At 55.3% G+C, this 19,686-nt stretch overlaps 2 protein-coding genes across 2 annotated transcripts in view; both read right to left on the reverse strand.

Annotated features, from left to right (window-relative positions):
* Nucleotides 1–9,873, reverse strand: part of LOC124524010 (complement C3-like) — a 44,905-nt gene extending 35,032 nt beyond the window's left edge. The window contains exons 1-17 of the mRNA XM_047096004.1: nt 9,753–9,873; nt 9,169–9,361; nt 8,573–8,735; nt 8,401–8,471; nt 6,561–6,655; nt 6,398–6,480; nt 6,225–6,315; nt 5,869–5,971; nt 5,651–5,777; nt 3,788–3,903; nt 3,536–3,682; nt 2,936–3,145; nt 2,610–2,816; nt 2,122–2,277; nt 1,688–1,817; nt 1,342–1,413; nt 1,000–1,179 (exon numbers count right to left, since the gene is read on the reverse strand). Of these exons, the coding sequence (XP_046951960.1) occupies nt 1,000–1,179; nt 1,342–1,413; nt 1,688–1,817; nt 2,122–2,277; nt 2,610–2,816; nt 2,936–3,145; nt 3,536–3,682; nt 3,788–3,903; nt 5,651–5,777; nt 5,869–5,971; nt 6,225–6,315; nt 6,398–6,480; nt 6,561–6,655; nt 8,401–8,471; nt 8,573–8,735; nt 9,169–9,361; nt 9,753–9,829 (2,221 nt within the window). The 5' untranslated portion in view covers nt 9,830–9,873. The remainder of the gene's footprint in view (nt 1–999; nt 1,180–1,341; nt 1,414–1,687; nt 1,818–2,121; nt 2,278–2,609; nt 2,817–2,935; nt 3,146–3,535; nt 3,683–3,787; nt 3,904–5,650; nt 5,778–5,868; nt 5,972–6,224; nt 6,316–6,397; nt 6,481–6,560; nt 6,656–8,400; nt 8,472–8,572; nt 8,736–9,168; nt 9,362–9,752) is intronic.
* Nucleotides 9,874–16,496: 6,623 nt separating this feature from the next.
* The window catches only part of LOC124523590 (complement C3-like), a 45,132-nt gene continuing 41,942 nt past the window's right edge, over nt 16,497–19,686 (reverse strand). Inside the window, exons 36-41 of the mRNA XM_047095376.1 lie at nt 18,190–18,295; nt 17,902–17,991; nt 17,642–17,725; nt 17,003–17,086; nt 16,776–16,911; nt 16,497–16,679 (exon numbers count right to left, since the gene is read on the reverse strand). Of these exons, the coding sequence (XP_046951332.1) occupies nt 16,538–16,679; nt 16,776–16,911; nt 17,003–17,086; nt 17,642–17,725; nt 17,902–17,991; nt 18,190–18,295 (642 nt within the window). The 3' untranslated portion in view covers nt 16,497–16,537. The remainder of the gene's footprint in view (nt 16,680–16,775; nt 16,912–17,002; nt 17,087–17,641; nt 17,726–17,901; nt 17,992–18,189; nt 18,296–19,686) is intronic.

Raw genomic sequence — 19,686 nt, forward strand, 5'->3', positions numbered from 1 at the left:
ATTTGGATATAAATTTAAAAAAAAATAAAAAATAAAATAAAAAGAAAGAAAGAAAGAAAGCAATCTGGACAGGGCGGGCCGAGAGGGAATCGGCCAGGGGGACCCTCACGACAGGGGCCATGCTGCCCGTGGTGCGGGGGGCTCTCTGTGGGCTTGGTTTCCACTGCACCCATCCTAGCAGAAAGGCCTTTCTCTACATAAGACACATCAAAAAGCATTTTTAAAAAGCAGACATCAGGCCTCACTGGGCTCAAAGGCTCTGAGCAAATGGCAGGTAGGATTCCCATCAGTTCTGTCAGGGCCGCCTTGTGGTGGGGACCACTCTGGTTCTGCTTTCAATGGGCTTCTTGGAAGAGAAATTTTCTCTTGGCTTAAGATTTATTTGGCCCGAGATGTAAAGTTTCAAGTGTGCACATGTTTTGTCTTATCCAGAACTGAATGAATGAATGAATGAATGAATGAATGAATGAATTAGTGAATGAATGAATGAGGGAGGGAGGGAATGAATGAATGAAAACAAATCAACAGATGTTGTTAGGCATTGAGTTAGGCACCTCTTTGGAAAGCAACATAAATGAGTTTTCTTTGGTAAAGGCAGGCTAAAAACGCATCTCAGACAGAAGCATCCTCCCCCTTCAGACAGGCCCTCCTCCCCCCTCAGACACAGGCATCCTTCCACCCAAACAGGCTCCTTCCCCCCCTCAGATAGGTTCTCCTCCCTCAAACAGGCCCTCCTCCTTCTCACTGAGCCTCAACACTCTGACCTGGGCCTCCTCCCTCAGACCAGGCCCTCTCCCCTCTAAGGGAGCCTCCCCACTCAGACCATCCCCTCACCCCTCAAGCCTGATCGAGGCTTCATTGAGCCTCCCCATTCTGGCCAGCCTCCCTGCTCAGACCATGCCCTCCTCCCTCGGAGCAAGCCCGCTCCCATCAGACCAGGCCCTCCTCGCTCTGACCGAGCTTCCCCCCTCTGGCTGGCCCACAGGCAGGTGGACTCACTCCGGGTCAGGCCCAGGGCACTGTGGGTACTGCCGATGCGGTTGCAACAGTCCAGGAAGGCCTTCACGCACGAGGCCTCGTGCTGGATGAACCCGGCCCTGCGCTCGCACGAGAACTTCGTGGGGTTCTCCCGCATGCCATGTTCACAGCACTTGCGCAGCTCCTTCGGGTACTGACCCGCTGCGTGGACACGACACCGGTCAGGGCCTCAGCCGGGACCTCAAAGCAGGAGGAGCTCGGGCGGACCAAGGGTAGGACGTCCCCAGGGCCCGGCCCTGCCCTCCTCCCTCCTGGGCTGGATCCCGGATGGGCAGGGTTTGGAGGAAGGGTGGGGGCCCCCACCTTTGTCCATCCTCTTCTCTGTGAGCATCACTGAGCGGCGGCGCCAGGCATCTGGTTTGGGGCACTCGGGATCTGAGGGGAGGGCACACGCGAACAAGATGGGTTAAGCGTCAACTGAGGGTCCCCGATGTACTCCTCTCAGTAGCCGTGAGGGAGGGGTGTTGCTGCTCCCATTTGACAGATGAGGAAACTGAGGCTCAGCGGGCAGTGATTCACTAGGTGGGGGCTGGGGCAGGACTTGAACCCAGGGCCCCCACCTGTTCTCAGCATCTGAGGACCTCAGAACAGTGCCCTTCATTTGCTCTCAGCATCTGGGGTGGCGGCCCCACCCCTCCCTGGCCCTCACCTGTCCTATCAGGGGTCTGCAGGTTTGTGTTGGTCTGGAAGGCCAGCCCTGCATCCGTGAAGACGCCGGCATAGTCCTTCCCGCTGCCTGGAGTGCAGCCGATGTCAGCCTTCTCCACCACGTTCCAGATCTGCGGGAGGGCAGGGTTCGCGGGCAGGCCTCCACCACCAGGCTGACATGTCCGACCACCCCTGCGTTCTGGTCCCAGGCCCCTCTCAGAGGTGTGTGCACAGCCCCCGCCAACCACCCCCAGCTCGGACTCCTCCGTCTACGCTCCCACCCGCAGCCTTCACTTCCGTGCCACGTCTGTGTCCGTCCAAGCTTCCGTCCAGCCCACGCCTAACCCCACTTCCGGTTCCCTTCTGAGCGCCACCTGCGCCTCAGGCCCACGCCACCCCTTTGCTTCCGCCACACCCCAGCGGTACAGGGCGCACCTTGCTCTGAGTTAACCTATTCCTGTTCAGCACGAACACGCCCTTGTCCACTGCCACGAGCCCCACTCGGGAACCCCGGTCACCCTCGATCTTGATGGTCAAAAGCTGCCCAGGTGGGTACACCTTCTTTTCCATCTTGCCACCTTTCACCACCAGCTGTTGGCAGGGATGGGGGATACACAGAGGTGGGAGTGAGGGGTCAGCCCTGCCAGGCTGGGTCTCCATCAGCAGTCAGCCTAGGGCAGTGTCCCTGCTGTGCTGGTCAGGAAGGGGCAACGGTGGAGACAGACAGACTGAAGGCGGAAAGGCCAGCAGGGAGGGAGATACTGAGGCTGAAACAGAGGTGGGGAGAGAAAGAGCTGGAAAAGGAGAAGATGGGCCTCGGTTGGGGAGCCCACCCAGAAGGCTGGAGAGAGGCAGAGACGGAGCGAGCACTGGCCAGGTGGGGAGAGCCAAGATGGGTGCAGAGGAAGGCTCCGGAAGCTTACCTTGCCCACACAGGAGTCCTTGACATCCACCCACACGGAATCGGCCACCACCTCCCTCTGGCCCTTGTTGTTAATGAAGGTGTAATAAGCCACCAGGCGGAAGGAAGGAATGAAGTCCTCAGTGATGGTCAGGGGCAGCACGTACATGTCCTGGCCGGGCTCCCGCGTCTGACGCTCCACCTTCAACAGCTTCCCTTTGTTCATGATCTGGGGGAGGCAGGTTGGCGTAAGGGAGAATCAGCAAGGTCGGGCGGGGGGGTGGCCCTGGCCTGGGGGTGCTGCAGAAGTAAGGAGGAGGGGTCTGGGGATCCTAGGAGGGCACGGACCAGGTAGGTGAAGTAGCGGATGTTGTTCTCCTGGGTGGTGGTGGGGTCAATTCGCAGGTGGAAGTTGACGTTGAGATCTTCCCCTGGCTTGAGCTCCACGCGAGGCACAGAGATGTGCAGGTAGTTATTACTCATGGTGCTGTAGGGTTGGGCATTCATAGTCCTGTTGGTCTGTCGTGACTCTGGGATACCATCCTTCCTAGTGCTTACCTGGGTGAGGAAAGGGGGATGAATTCTGGCCCCCCAAAGATGTCCACATCCTAATCCCTGGGGCCTGGGAATATGGTACCTTCCCTGGCCAGAGGGACTGTGCAAATGGGATTAAGGGTCTGAGGATGGGGAGTGTTTTGGATTATCCAGGTGGGTCAAATGTAATCACCGGATCCTTAGAATATACCTATGCAGATGGCCAGACTGCTGGTGCAGATAAGATCCCCTCTATGCAGATGAAAACACTCTGTGAATGGCAGGATCCCCTGATACAATAAAAGGACCCCACTCCTCACGTGGCAGGATGACTGTGGCAGAGGACAGATTCTCTCCATGCAAGTCCAGTCCCCTATCTCCCAGAAGTGGGGCTAGAGGAGGGTGAGGACTCACGGTGATGGGCAGGGACCTAAAGGTTTTGTGTGTGTTGATGATCAGCTTGGCCACGCCGTCTTCCTGGGTGAAGGAGGACCCTTTGGAGTACTGGGTCACCACAGGGACGTTGCGTGCCGGGGAGCCGTCGGGGTTCGTCACGAACACCTGCGGGTGCAGTGCAGGGGCAGGTGGAGGGCGTTCAGGTCGACCCAGAGGCGTGGCTGATGCTCAGGGGAAGGGTGGGGGAGGCAGCCCCACACCGGGTCTCACCATGAGGTCAAAGGGCATGCCTGGTTTGAAGAACTTGGACGTCTTGGTGAAGTGGATCTGGTAGGGGGAGGTCACGATGGGGATCCCGCTGCGCTCCGCCTCCACCATGTCGCTGCCTGAGGGGGCCAGCCGTGAGGGCAGGTTCCTGGGCCACCCCTCCAGGTTGGACCACACCTTACACTGGGCCTCCCTCGGACTGCGCCTCCTGCATCAGACTGGCTGGAACCTTCATTCTGTTCCTCCCCCATCAGACTGGCTGGAACCTTCATTCTGTTCCTCCCCCATCAGACTGGCTGGAACCTTCATTCTGTTCCTCCCCCATCACTGGGACTCCTCTGTCAGACTGGATCCCACCTTCATGCTGGGCCTCCCTCCTCAGACTGGACATCATCCATCAGACAGGATCCAACCTTCATACTGGCCTCCTGTGCTCAGACTTCCTCTGGCTTCCTCTGTCAGACTGTTACCCACCTTCATTCTGGCCTCCCCACTAGGATGGGACCTCCTCTGTCAGACTGGCCCCCAACCTCACTGGGCCTGTTTTCAGACTGGGTCCATTCTGTGAGACTGGATCCCAATTTCATTTTGGGCCGCCCTCCTGAGACTGGGCCTCCTCTAGCAGACTGGATCTCACTTTTATTCTGGACCTCCCCCCTCAGACCAGGCCTCCTCTGTCAGACAACTTCCCACCTTCATAGTGGGCCTCCCTCAGACCAGGCCTCCTCTGACAGAATGGCAGGCACCTTCATTCCTCAGACTATGGCTACCCTGTCACTGGCTGCCACCTACAGACTTGGCCTCTTTTGTCAGACTGGATCACGCATTCATACTGGGCCTCCCCCCTCAGACTGGGCCTCCCCTGTCAGACTGGATCCCACCTTCATACTGAGCCTCCCCCCTCAGACTGGGCCTCCTCTATCAGACTGGCTCCCACCTTCATACTGGGCCTCCCCCCTCAGACTGGGCCTCCTATATCAGACTGGATCCCCCCTTCATTCTGGAGCTCCCCCCTCAGAATGGGCCTCCTCTATCAGACTGGTTCCCATATTCATACTGGGCCTCCCCTCTCAGACTTGGCCTCACCTGACAGACTACATCCCAATTTCATTCTGGGCCTCCCCCCTCAGACTCAGCCACCTCTATCAGACTGCATCCCACCTTCATTCTGGCCTGCCCCCTTCAGACTGGGCCTCCTCTATCAGACTGGATCCCACCTTCATTCTGGCCTGCACCCTCACTGGGCCTCCTGTATCAGACTGGATCTCACTTTCATTCTGGACCTCCCCCCTCAGACTGGGCCTCCCATGTCAGACTGGATCCCACCTTCATTCTGGCGTCCCCCCATGAGATTGGGCCTCCTCTATCAGACTGGATCCCACATTCATACTGGGCCTCGCCCCCTCAGACTGGGCCTCCTGTATCAGACTGGATCTCACCTTCATTCTGGGCCCCCCTCTCACTGGGCCTCCTCTGTCTGACTGGATCCCACCTTCATACTGGCCTCCCCCATCAGACTAGGCTTCTCTATCAGACTGGATCCCACCTTCATTCTGGCCTCACCCCATCAGATTGGGCCTCCGCTATCAGACTGGATCCCACAATCATACTGGGCCTCCCCCCTCAGACTGGGCCTCCTCTATCAGACTGGATCCCACTTTCATTCTGGGGCTCCCCCCACCCTCACAATGGGCCTCCTTTGTCTCACTGGGTATCACTTTCCTCTGGATATCCTCTCTTACACTTGGCCTCTGCCCTCAGACTGGTTCTCCCCTGTCACACTGCATTCCACATCCATTCTGGGCCTCTGCCCGCACACTGGGCCTCCCCCCTCATTTGGGTCCCTTTCCTCAGACCAGGCCTCACCTGAGTGCAGGATAACGGTGACAGACACGTACAACGACTTCCCCACCAGGGCATCTGCTCCGGAGGGTTCCACCCCGCTCAGCAGGACCTTTCGTTCCAGCCTGGCCTCCCCACTGCCATCATCGATCTGGGGGAGGAAGGAAGGCTCAGAGAGGGGGAGGGGCGCAGGTGAGGGAGGGGGAAGTCCACAGTGGAGGAGGCTCAGAGGGGCAGAGCACCTGAACACGGCTGAGGGACTGGGGCAGCAAAATCCTCTGCTCACCATCCTGGACCCCAAAGATGACGAAGGCTATTCCATCCACATTCTTCCCATACAAGAACCTGAGAGGCAAGAGGGTCTCAGATGCTCCTCTCCTGAAGGGCGAGCCTGCCTGCAAACTTCCACGGACCCCTGGTCCCGCGCCTGGTGCTTACCTGGCCAGTATCTGGTCCCACACCTGGCCACACCGCTCCCGGGTTCCCTTACCCGGCCCCTACCTGGCTCCACCCCTAGCTGCCAACCTGGCCCATCATCTAGCCCTCACCTGGCCCCCCTCCCCTCCCCTCCCACCTGGCCCCATTCCTAGCCCCTCACCTGGCCGTGATGGTGACCTCCAGGCCCTGTGGGTCATCAATGTAGTAGAATTTCTCTGTAGGCTCCACTTGGACCTCAAAACTGGGCAGCACTGGGGTCGAGACGGCACCAGTAGGGTGTCAGCACTGGGCCTGGCACTTGGGGCCCCCACCCTGACTCCTTCCTCCTCTTACCGTACTCCTTCACCTCGAACTCAGCAGAGAATACCTGCTGTGGGGCATCTTCATAGTGGGCTTCTATCTTCCACTGCCCTGTACTGTGGGGAAGGCAGGTGAGTGAGCCAGCCAGACGCCCTCCCTTGGCATAGGGAACCCCCTCTAGGAGGGCCTGACATACTTGACCTGCTCCGGGATGTTCCAAGACAGGGACGAGATGCCAAACAGCCTCCCAGAAGACAAGAAGTCCCTCTTGATGGGAACACCGTCGGGGGTCTGACAGGGAGGGTGTGTCTCTTCAGAGACCTGGCTTAGCCCCTAGGCTCTCTTCCTCCTCTCTGTGTCTAGACACTCTCTGTGTGTCATGACTACTGGGGCAGTGGTTATGAACATGGACTTGAGTCAGTCAGCCTGGGATCAAATGCCCACTCTCCCATTTACGCGCTGTGTCACCTTGGGCAAATTACTTGATGTCTCTGTGCTCAATGTGCCCAGCTAGAAGAAGGAGAGGAACATAGCCCCTACCTCAGTGGCTTAGCACATGATTCATGTAAGCTGGAGCTCACTCTCGTCGGCGGCTGTCTGAATACCAATAGTAACTAGCATTTATCACCTACTTTGTGCGGGACCCTGTGGTAAGCATCCTATGGGCGCTAAGTCACACAGCATTGCCTACCTTCGACTCTTTGACCTACAAGAATACAAAGTCGTGTGGTTCAACCTAACACACAGTATGTCATTCGTTGCAAATAACTGAACACCAGGAGACATCATGTAAAAATCTGGCTTTCTGGCTTCTCTTGGAAATTGGGATAACCGTGGATACGGGTTCCTGTTGGCACATAGCGACATTTGACTGGAACTGGGCAGAGGCTCTACTGTTAGAGGTGTGTGTTCTCCATTCCCCACAAATCCCACCGATCCCCACAGTCAGCTTGTGGCTGTCAGGACCTGGTCCCTGTTACCTTTGCGTGATTGCAAGAAATACTCATGACGATCCTCTGAGAACCACCTACCTCTTCCCTCTGTCCTTCACTTCCTCCTTCCATTCCCCCTCCCCCCCACCCCTTTCCTGCCTTAGCCCAGTAAATTGTAATGAAATTACTGTATGCCAAGCACCCATCCTGTCTGGAATTTAGGTTCTTTGGAGGTCTAGCGAGCGGGCAATTAGCAAATGAATACATTCAATTTATAGGATGCCTAAAGGAGATGACAGGAAGGGAGACCAGTGGAGTGTGTGTGTGTGTGTGTGTGTGTGAGTTGGGAGAGGGTGTCTGCAATTTTACAGGTCCTCAGAGAGGCTTCCCTGTAAAATTGTGCCATCGGTGACATTTGAGCAGAGACTTGAATGACGTGATGGAGCAAGCTATGTGGGTATTTGGAGGAAGAGAGTTTTGTGAGTAGTGGGGGAACAGCCTGTGCAAAGGTCCTAGGGCTGGCTCTTTATGGCAGTTGGAGGGACAGCAATAAGGCCCATGTGGCTGGAGCAGAGTGAGTGAGGGGAAGAGGGGGAGGAGAGGAGGGGAGGAGGACAGGTAGGGGACTGGGCAAGTCTTGCAGGGCCTTGGGGAGTGCTGGGAGGACTTAGGCTTTTACCCCAAGGAGGTGGGAGCTCCTGGAGGGCTCTGGGTGGAGGAGGGTGGGACAGGAGTTGGGTGCTCGAGGCTGCCCCCTGGCAGCAGGAGGCGGATTGGGCTACAGAGAGTTTTTATCTGTCATCTCAATCTTCAGCTGAGCAAACCAAGGCCCAGGAGGCTGAAGTGACCTGTCCGGAGTGACACGGTCCCCAGAGGTTTGTCTGGAGCCGGAATCCACGGGCAGAAGCATCACTGTGCCTGGTATCCCTGGATCTCTGCCCTGTGTCCAGGGCTCTTTCTGTGTTCGTGGCTCTACAGGTCTCTTTGCCTTTAGGCCTCTGCAGTCCTGCCTTTTCCGGAATCTCTTCTCTGTCTCTATCTCTTTGTCTCTCCCCGAGTCTCTGCCCAGGGGGAGTCATCGTCTGGGTTCCCCGCTGCTGGTACCTGGATGCTGACGATAACGGTCCGGCCCACGGGCAGTAGGTCGTTGTCCACGGTAAAGATCCGGTAGAGGACTGGGAGATGATGTTAGAGAAAGGGGGCGGTGAGTGAGGCCCTGCCCCTCCCCACAGTCCCCCCCCCCACCCCTCTCTCCAGCCACTGCCCAGCCCCTTACCTGTGGAGCCTGGGGTATAGATGGGCTTGTCCGTCTGGATGAAGAGGTACCCGCTCTGAAAGCTGACCAGCACCACCTTCTCCACCACGGTGCCCCCGAAGTCCGCCTGGACAGTCACGAATTTTTTCCCCTTCCCTGATGTTAATTCCCGGTTGGCTGGGATCTAGGCATAGCCAGAGAATCATTGAGATGTTGCCTCCCGGTCCCTTGCCCGCATTCAGCCCCAGGCTTTCAGTGGGGTCCACACCTGCCTGCCCTTCCTGCCAATAGCACCTGTCCACCACTCCGGGTCTCCCTGGTGTGCCCAGGTTGGGAGCGGAGGGGTAGTAGGGGAGGGAGCAAGGGTCTAAGATGGGTAGGGATCAGAAAGGGGGATGAGTAGGGGGAATTAGACAAGGGGCTCAGAGGACCTCTCTTAGGAGAGGGGCTCAAAGCTAGGGGCTCAGGATAGGAGAAGCTAATTGAAGGAGGAGTCTCAGAGAGGGGAGGGGCTTCCAAGTGGCACCTGGTCATAATGGGGAGGGGCTTCCAAGTGGGATGGGTTCAAAACATGGAGCAGACTCAGAGCGGGGAGGGGCGCCAGCAGGTGCACGCACCTTGATGTTGACTGTGCTCATGTGGTCATTATCCTTGGTCAGATAAGTGTTTCCTCTGGACAAACTTATCTTCCTGTCTGGAAAGTCGTTGACGCTGACTGTGACTGCAATGTTGCCTCCATAGTCATGGGCCTCCAGCAGCACCTTCTCCTCATTTTCCAGCCGCAGGATGTTGGGGGTGATCATGGAGAACCTGCAGGTCGGGTGGAACACGGGACGGAGCTGCCGTTCTAGGGACCAGGGTTCCAATCCTCACCCACATAGCACGAAGCCCCCAAATCCTGTGAAGTCAGATCTCGAGGCCTCCAAGTGATTCCACAGCCACGGAATCACTGAACATACCACAGGCACCCAAACCCGCAGACCCCTGCTTCTAGAAACATCCGCCTCCCATTGTAACCCGAGTGCCATGAACCCCCAGCTCATGAAATCATGAGCTCACAGGCAGCCCAAGGCCATTCACATCCCAACCCGCTGACCCCTGCCTCCTCAGACACCCACGTGCGCCCTGGATTCTACTAGGACCTGAGCCCCACCCCCACCTCACAAGTAGCCCGGTTTGGAGAAGGGTCATGACCACTCACATGGGGTCCCCCGGTGCCAGGGGCAGGATGGGAAGCAGCAGCAGCAGCAGCAGGCTGGGGCCTGAGGCAGGCCCCATGGTGCAGGGACGGTGGAGGGACAGAGGGACGGAGGAAGCGGACTGGGAGGGAATGAGCAGAGGCTGCTGGAGGCTGCCTTTTATCTGGCTCCCGCCTCCCCCCTGCAAGCTCAGCCCAGCCCGCAGCTCCCGTGGCTTCCCCCTTCCTGGAGCTGCCCCAGATTTCTCAATACCATTTCCTAAGTTTTTCAATCCCTGGGGCCAATGTGTCCTGGGGTAACTGACCCAAGGGCATGTCCTCCAGCAACATGGACACACCTTCCCCCTGCCAAGGTCTCCCTCAGGGTCAAGGTCAGTTGGTAAACAGGGACCTTTCCCTGTTGCACCTACTTAGCGGTGGAGGAACACTGAGGGCCAGAGAGCTCCCCACCCCAGGTATCTGGGCCTGGCGCCCAGTCAGTTTCTGGCCATGCGTTTGTTAACCAGTGCCTTCCTATGGGTTCATCTCTATGCCCATTGTGCCCGGAAGTGTGGGAGAGGGATGGCAGGCAAGATAAGCCAGCAGGGGAGAGAGAGGAGGAGGCCTGGAGGATGGGATTCCCGTTAGCTGGCTTGCCCTGCCCAACATTCCAGGTTGGACAGCCGGAGAGCCAGGCTGCCTGGGTTGAGGCTAAGTGGGGTCTCTGGAAGGCACTTAACCCTAACACAGTATTGGCTATGTGTCCCCGATTCCAGTTGAACTGGTGTCCTGAGTTTCGTCTGGCGCCCCAGCTGGAGGAAGGAGAAGAAGGGGAAGGAAAGGGGAGGCTTTCTGGGTGGGGGGAGCCCAGGCACCCCTCTCCCCCCCACCCCCTTGAGTGCAGTGATTTCCCTGCTGCACCCCCCACCCTCACCCTTGAGTCGGTGACAGGCCTGGGAACAGCGGGGACTGCCCCTCCCCTCCTGGCCCCCCACTTCCAGGATGGGGTCCTTGCTACACTGCTTTCTGAGATTTTCCCTCCAGGACCCACGGCCTGGGCACCTCCCCCACCATGCAGCCCAGGCCTCCCCTTCTCCCCCTACTCATTACTCATTAACTAGAAGGTAAACTTGGCCCGGCTGGATTTGATCTGCCCCATGGCTGCTTCCCCCGCTCCCCTGACTCAAGCTCAGGAGAGGCCTGAGCATCAGGGACCCCCACCCTGGAGGGTGCAGGGGCAGGCTGGACATTCACAGCCATGAATGTCCCTCTGAGCATTGGATGACAAGCCAGTGGCATGGGGCGGGCAGAGGCTCATCCTGGTGCCCCGCACGTGGTGAGTCCCCACTGCACATGGACTGTATGTTTATTGTTTCCAACACCTGCTTCTCTTCCTCACCTTGTTTCGTTGACAGCCCTGCCCGTCCTCCAAGCCATCTTCCATCGTCCTCCCTCTCCCCTGCACTCACTGTCCCAGTCCATCTGTCTGTTGTCTGCATCCCTGTGGTCTGTGGCCTCCCTGCTGCAGAATCACTTCTTCCAGCCCATGTACACACACACACAATATTGTATTTCATTCCCTGTGAGGTAGGTACTTGTATTATCACACCCATTTTACAGATGAGGAAACTGAGGTTCAGAGAAGTGAATTGACTTGCACTGGGCTACACTTAATCTGTCTCCTGTCCTGCACACACGTGCACAGAGACATGCACAGTGACACAGGAGACCCACCTGCCACAAGCCATGAGCCCCTACTCACCAGCAAGGGTGTGGCCATCTCCCCCAGCAGCCAGCAGCAGCAGCAGGAGGCCCAGGCCCAGCTGGCACACACTGCAGGGCTGTCTTCACCTGTGGCTGCGCCCCAGCCTCGTGAATGGGATGTCTGTCTGTCCATCCACCATATACACTGAGGGCCATAGAACTGTCTCCCCATGCCTGAGCAGATGAGGTCCTGAGTCACCTCAGGGCAGGGCTAGCATGGCTGGGTCCCTGAGGGCAGGGAAGAAACCACAATTGCCCAATGGTCCTGGGCTTCACACGCTGCAGACAGGCACCTATGGGTACCTGGGTTCAGCCTTTGGTCACTCCGCGATCAAATATTTCTGGATACGTGTGTGCCAGGCACTGTTCTAGGTTTGAGGCCACAGCTGTGAACAAGACAGACAAAAGTCCCTGGTGTTAAGGAGCTCCCATTGTTGGGGTGAGAGACAATGAGCCTCGTAAAGAAGAAAATACTATATAGTGTTTGAGATGGTGGTTAAGGAAGTGCAAAATACAAGAGTGGTTTGTGTGTGTGTGTGTGTGTGTGCGCATGTGTGTGTGTGTGTGCTGTGTGTATGTGTGCATGGAGATGAGTGCAGGTGCAGGCATGCATGTTGGTGCATCTATGCACACATGTGGGTGTGTGTAGGTGTGTGCATGTAGGTGCGTGTGCGTGTCCGATGTGCATGAGTGTTCACGTGCACGGGTGTGTGCAGGAGCAGACACACATACGCCTGCATGTGTGGATGTGTGTACACGTGCATGAGTGTGCCTGGTGAGTGTGTGTGTGCATGCGTGCATGCATGGATGCAAGTTCAAATTGGAACTCACAGACAGGTGGTGTAACCACCAGCCGCTAGGTTAACTAGGCTGAATCCAAGGCCTGGAAGTCGTCCCGGGGGCACCTCAACTGGCCTGAGGAGCCCTCTTTCTCTTCTCCCCCACATCCCACCTTTTCGCAAGCCCTGGCCATTCAGTCTCAACGTCTGATCTGAACCCAGCCGCCTGTTTCCAGACCCACTGCTACTGCCTTTGCGAAGTGCTGTGGGCTGAGTGTCTGTGCCCCTCCCCCCGTTCATTTGGTGATGTCCTGATCACCTACCTGATGGCCTCTGTAGGTGGGGCCCTGGGGAGGCGGTTAGGTCAGGAGGGTGGAGTCTTCCTGAATGGGATGAGTGCCCCTGACGGAAGACTCTCTCCCTCCCTCTCTCCCTCTTCCTCTCCGTCTCTGCCATTTGAAGACGTTTGAGGACCCAGTGAGAGGGCCACTGTCTACAATCCAGGAACAGAGCCCTCACCAGAGCCCGACCAAGCTGGCACCTGTGTCTCAGACTTCCAGCCTCCGGAACCCTGAGAGATGCATGTCTGCCGTTTGAGGCGCCCGGTGTAGGGCATCTTGTTACAGCCGCCAGACTGCACTAACACACTAGGGCATCCGTCATTTCTGGCCTGACTCTTGCAGTGGTTTCCAGCTGGATGTTCTCTCTGCCTCTTGCCACCTCATAATTCATTCTCTGCCCTCTACAAGTGTGAACTTGTTTATTTGTTTCCTTTAATTTATATAGTTTAATTTAATTTAATTTACTATTTTATTTTAGAGGTGAAATTCACATAACATAAAAGCAACCATTTTAAAGTGAGCAGTTCAGCGGTATTTAGGGCATTTCCACAGTCGGACAACTCTGTCTGGTCCCCAGACGTTTTCAGCACCTAGAAAGGTAAGCCCATACCCATAAAGCAGTCCCCATCCCCCAGGCCTCCCAGCCCTCGGCAACCACTAGTCAGCTTTCCTGCTCTATAGAGTTACCTGTCCTGAATAGTTCAGGTATTTCAGAAAAGTGGAAATACACAACCTGTGGTCTTTTGTGTCTGGCTTCCTTCACTGAGTATAATGTTTTCAAGTCTCAGCCAGGTCCTTGCTTGTTAGGGCTGAGGAATGTTCTAGTGTATGGACACATCCCAGTTTGCTTGCCCATTCACGCACTGAGGGATGCTTCAGTCGTTTCCACCTTTGGGCTACTGGGCAAAGTGCTGCTATGAGCATGCTCGCACGTATATTTGTCTGGGTACCAGCTTCCAAGTCTCTGGGCAGATAGCTAGGATTGGAATTGCTACCATCAGCTTTCCAAGCACATAAGTCAGCCTTCATGCCTTCCCTGCTTAAAATATTGCAGTGGCTTCCCACGGAGCCCTCAGGGGCTAGCACATTTCGCCTCATGGCCCAAATCCGGCCATCCCCCTCTGTGTGTACGGGAGTGGCTCACTGTAGTGAGCTGCAGATACCCACCAGGGGCTTCCCTCTCTGCCTGTTCCCCACTCTGCTCCCAGTGCCCACCTCCCTGACTCACAGCCAACATCTCACCACGCCCACGCCCACGCCCTGTGCTGGTCATACTGGCCGCCACCTACATGTTGGAGAATCCTGTGTTGGTAACTACAGGGCACTGAGTGAATGAATCTCATCCTGGGGGTTGGTGGCTCAGCGAGTTGCCTTGCCTTTGACAAGCTCATCCAGGAGAGAGAGTAGACCTTGGGATGGAAAGGTTGGCTGGGATCTGGGTATCACTGGATCAGAGAGAAGCGGACCTTGGGGTCACCTCCTACTGCTTCCACCTTTCTGGATCTCCAAACTGCTCCCCTTTGGGTGAATCCCTTGTCATGGAGAGAACAGCTCTGGCTGCTGGGCATAGAGGATGCCCCCCACCCAGGATGGCCCATCCCATGTGAAGAAGGCATGGTGGGACACAAGTTTCCTCTCTTGTTTTATAAGTACCTTCATGATCTCCTTGATTTTATCTTGGCCCTCAAACCTTAAGATATTTACTATCTGGCCCTTTATAGAAAAAGCTTGGCCTTCCCCTGAGCTTAGAGTAGACACAAAGTGATCTTCACTATCTTGAAGTCCATACCCTGTGCTCACTTGGCCTCAGGCATCTTGAGGACTTTGTATATACTGTTTCCTTCATCTGGAATGTTCTTTTCCAGATTCTCCATGCCTGGCTCCTCCTTGTCATCTGTGTGTTGGCTCAAGAATTCCCTCCTGACAGAAGCTATCCCTGTATTCCCTGACCATCTACATTAGTCAGGGCTCTCCAGAGAAAGAACCAGTAATATCTCTATCTGTCCATCCACCCACCCACCCATCCATCCATCCATCTGTCCATCCATCCATCCATCCATCCCTCCATCCATTTATCCATCCATCTATCCAACCACCCATTTTGCAATACACCCATCCATCCATCCATTCATCTATTCATCCATTTGTCTGATCATCCATGCATCCATCCATCTACTGCCCAACCATAAATCCATCCATCTGTTCATCCTTCCATCCATCCATCCATCCATCCAACCATCCATTTGTCCATCCATCCATCCATCCATCCATCTGTCCATTCGCCCATTTATCCATCCATCCATCCATCCATCCATCCATCCATCCATCCTTTTGACCATGCATCCATCCATCCATCCATCCATCCATTTATATATTCATTCATCTCTTCATCCACCCATCCATACATCCATTCATCTATTGCCTACTATCTATCATCTATGTTATCTATCTATCCACCACTTAACGATTTATATGTATTACCTATGTATGTATGTATGCATGTATGTATCTATGTATCTATCGATGATCTGCATGCACACACGCATACACACACACACACAATTTATTTTGAGGAAATGGCTCATGTGACTATCGGGTTCATCAAGTGACTATCGATGGAACACATCAACTCCACGCTGTCTTTAGAATGTGAGTTTCAAAGATCATATCTGTGTTGTCACAGTGTGGAACCACAGGTGCTCAAACAAAAAAATACCAATGTATTAAAAAAAAAGGAAGAAAATTAATCCTAGGGCAGAAGAAAGGGAGAAATTGGCATGAAAAACATGACAAGAAGGACATAAAGGCGGGTGGGCAGACGTCTGGTCAGATGTCACCTAGTGAGGCTGGAACGCCTAGTGAGTGGTGAGAATTTTTGAGTCTCCCCTTGACAGGGGTGCCTGACAACCAAGAATGGAAGTAGCAGGGTGACTGCAAATATATTTCTCCCATATTCCTGGAATTGGGAGGTGGGGCTTACAGGCACTCGAGGTCTTAGGGGAAATGGGTGACTGCCAGTCTCAGGACTTTTCTCATGATGACCTCATCTACAGCCAGGAACTGGATCCCACCATCCATAGACCAAGACTTACTAGTGGTGTTATTAATCAGAAGAGGCGTCCAAGGGCCCAGTTTCCAACAACAGCCAGTGAAATGATTTGCCTGTGGCTGCTGCCCCCCGCGCAGCTCAGGTGATGCTGTGACCACAATGCCCACCTCCCCCCCACCCCTGCAATCTGCTCTTGATAATGGACTCATGCCTTCCCCTCCCTGGGTCACTCAAATATCCGGTGAAAACCTTGCCAGCCCTGCCCCTTATGGCCGCCGCCTGGGAACAGCCAGGAGGAATGCAGGCAAAGTAGTGAATGGAGTTGCACACACCCTAGAGATGATGGGCAAATGGACAGAAGGTGAGAACAGGTGGGGAAGAAGGTGAGGAGGTGGAGGATCCAGGTGGGAGGAAGGTGAGGAGGGGGTGTATCCAGGTGGGGATGAAGGTGAGGAGGCAGAGGACTGTGGAGCCCTTGTGCATAATGATGCTCGGGAGGGCTGGGGTAAAGCAGGTGAGGATACTGGTACCCACACAGTGGATGAGAGAAGGATGTAGGTGAAGATACTGGTGAGGACCCAGAGGAGGAGGCAGAGGACACACAGGTCACGATGCAGGTGGAAAGACAGCAAGTAGGTGAGCACTTGGCGCAAATGCAGGCTCACTTCAGACTACGTGCAGGTGCAGTGCAGGTGCATGTGGGCACGGGCTCCCCGGGGGAGGAAGCAAACGTGCAGGTGATCCACAGGGAGGAAGGAGTTGCAGGGGAGGAAGCAGGGGATCACAGCTGCCTCTTCCTCCCTCTCCAAGACCTTCCGACTTTGGGAGACACATGAACTCTCAGTGAAGCTTTATTGTGGGGACTGTGGGCAGGGGTCAGTTGGGACAGCCAAAGACAACCATGTTCTCAGTGAAGTTGGCCAGGTCTTGACACAGCTTCTCATTCTCCTCATCCTGGCATTCATCAGCCTCTGGCCACTGTTCCAGCCAGGTGTCCTTCCCGATGATGTAGCTGATGCTGGGGGGAGGACGGCAGGTCAGGATCAGGGCAGGGAAAGCATGGGAAGGGGCGACCCACTGTGGGGGGTGGGGCATGCACAGGGCTGACACTCACTTGGGTTTCTCTCCCCACAGGTCGGCGGACATGCCCCACATGAGGTAGTGTTTCCCCTCCTGCAGCTTCAGGGCTTCTCTGCACTTAATGTGGCTGATGAACCTGCGCTCCTGTCCAACCTGCACCTCATCAGAGCCTAGAAGGGACGGACAGGGACGCTGAGTGGGGGAGGGCAGGGAACCAGCAAGAAGGAAGTGGAAAGACAGAACACAGACTGCAGGGCTGACCTGATTTGATGATCTGCTCGACGACCATTACGTAATCATCAAAGTCTTCTGACAGCTCCTTCTTGAGAAGCCTGGTCTTGTACACTGATGGGGGAGGAGGGGAAGGACGGTGGGGTCACGGGCAAGGGGGGCTGCGGGGACCCTCAGCTGCAGGCGCACCTGGGTGTATGGCGTCCCCAAGCAGACACATGCAAGGTCACAGCCACACGTGCAATAGTCCCTGCCCCCCAGTAGCACACCTGCCACATGTCTTCCCACAACCACCATGTCACACAGCCACACACGGCCATGTGCACAATTACACTCACCACAGTGGAGTCCTATGCATAACTTCCCATCCACTATCCCCCACAAGCACTGTCTCTCATCTCCATGGCTTGGCACGACTACAATGTCACACACACAACGGGCAGACGACCATATCCGCTCTCACACTGGCTGCACACCCGGCCGACTCATTAGCATGGCTCCCCATGCACTCATGGCCCCTCATAACACATTTACACCCACACACACATCGGCTGCAACCACGGGCTGACGTATAGCCATATGCAGCCAGGGGCACTCACAGCCAGTCACACACACCCATGGCCACACAGTGTCGTTCACCCAGGCACCCACGTGCACGTGCCCACTCACCGTAGTCTACTCCTGGTTCACAGGCCTTGTCCAGACGGTCGTCCAGGGTGATCTTTTCATCCATCGGGTGCATGAAGCAGTTCTCTGTGTGGTGGATGAGTGGGGGACATGGTGGTATTACACGCATTGTCCAGGGCCCCCCGCCCCTGGGTCCGTGTGGGTGTCCACTGGGTGTGGGCTTTCAGAGCCCCCTTGGGCCACCCCCATGGAAGGAGGATCTGGGGGTGTGTGTCCACCCTTCCGTGCTTCTCTGCACCCACCCTCAGCACAGCGGCACATGTCTTTGTGACAGAGCTTGCTCAGCAACCCGTCTTCTTTGTCTGGGTGGTAGAACCGGATGCAATTCTCATCTGTGGGCAGAGTGGCAGGGAGGTGTCAGAGGGCTAGGGCCTCCAGCCCAGAGACCCAGGGGCTTGGATTCCCAACTCCAGTCCCTCAGACCTGGAGAGGCCAGGTCCCCAACCCTGGGACCCTCAGGCCCCCGCCTCGCACGGATCCCTTGGACCCTCAGGCCCCCAGACCCCCCAGGCCCTAGGTGGGCTGCTCACCCAGGTTGTAATAGGAGTACACCTTGACCGACCCGGGCTGGATAAGCCCCACGTTGAAGTACTGGTGCACCTTGAAGGTCAGACAGTCCTCCTGGTCGTGTGAGATCTGGGGGGAAGGAGGAGGCTGGTCAGTGGGGCGACAGGTCGTGTGAGATCTGGGGGGAAGGACGAGGCTGGTCAGTGGGGCGACAGGTCGTGTGAGATCTGGGGGGAAGGATGAGGCTGGTCAGTGGGGCGACAAGGAACGGAGCCCAGCATGGGGTCCTGGGGGTTGAGACAGTGGTGGAGAAAGTGAGGGAGCAGGAGTCTCCACCAAAAGACTGATGAGCACTTCAACACAGCCATTTCCACTTCTCCAAGGCTTGAAGCTACATTATCCCTGCCAGCTTCCTTTCCTAGTTCAGTGTGGCCATGTGATTGAGTTCTGGCCACCAGACTGCTGTCTCTGCCCATGAAAACATCCATGGTTAATGGTACTGAATGCTATATTTAAAAGTTGTTATGGGGGGTGCCTGGGTGGCGCAGTCGGTTAAGTGTCCGACTTCAGCCAGGTCATGATGTCGCGGTCCGTGAGTTCGAGCCCCGCGTCAGGCTCTGGGCTAATGGCTCGGAGCCTGGAGCCTGTTTCCAATTCTGTGTCTCCCTCTCTCTCTGCCCCTCCCCCGTTCATGCTCTGTCTCTCTCTGTCCCAAAAATAAGTAAACGTTGAAAAAAAAATTTTTTTAAAGTTGTTATGGGATGGCACCAGGAGGGCATAGTCGGTTAAATATCCGACTCTTTATCTCAGGTCAGGTCATGATCTCATGGGTTTGACTTTGAGCCCCACATTGGGCTCTGCTCTGACAGCACAGAGCCTTCTGTCTTTACTTCTCTCTGCCCTTCCCCTGCTTGTGTTCTCTCTCTGTCTCTCTCAAAATAAATAAACATTAGAAAATTGAAGAGAAAAACTTATTGAGAGGGTAGATCTTAAAAGTTCTCATCACACACACACACACACACACACACACGCATTAAAACTATGTGAAGTAATAGATATGTTAAGTAAACTTATGGTGGTGATCATTTCCCAATATACACATACATCAAATCATTATGTTATGCACCTTAAACTTACACATTTTATATGTCAGTGACCTCTCATTCAAGCTGAAAAAATAAAGACAGAGAGAGAGACAGAAACAGAAATAGATATGTATAGGTACGTATATGTGACAGGTGTATTTGGAGGAACAGGCTAACAGTTAGTGAATTTGCATAGAATGTATATGGAACTGTGTTTTACTGCTGTGCAATTTCCCTGTAAGGTTGGAATCCTATAAAAATTTAAGTGCACAAAAAGTCCAGTACAAGAAAACGTCAACCACTAGCTCATGCACAATCCTCTTTTCTTCCAGGGAGGAGGGGTCCAGCAGAGGACTCTAAGATCCTAGGGAATTGCAGAGCCCCAAGAAGGAATGTGAGCAGATCCCTGACTTAGTGTGTGGAGCAGAAAACCCT

The sequence above is a fragment of the Lynx rufus genome, unplaced genomic scaffold, assembly GCF_022079265.1.
Source record: "Lynx rufus isolate CCGP_SWC_20201006 ecotype Redwood Valley unplaced genomic scaffold, mLynRuf1.p SCAF_4, whole genome shotgun sequence".
Taxonomy (NCBI): Eukaryota; Metazoa; Chordata; class Mammalia; order Carnivora; family Felidae; genus Lynx; species Lynx rufus.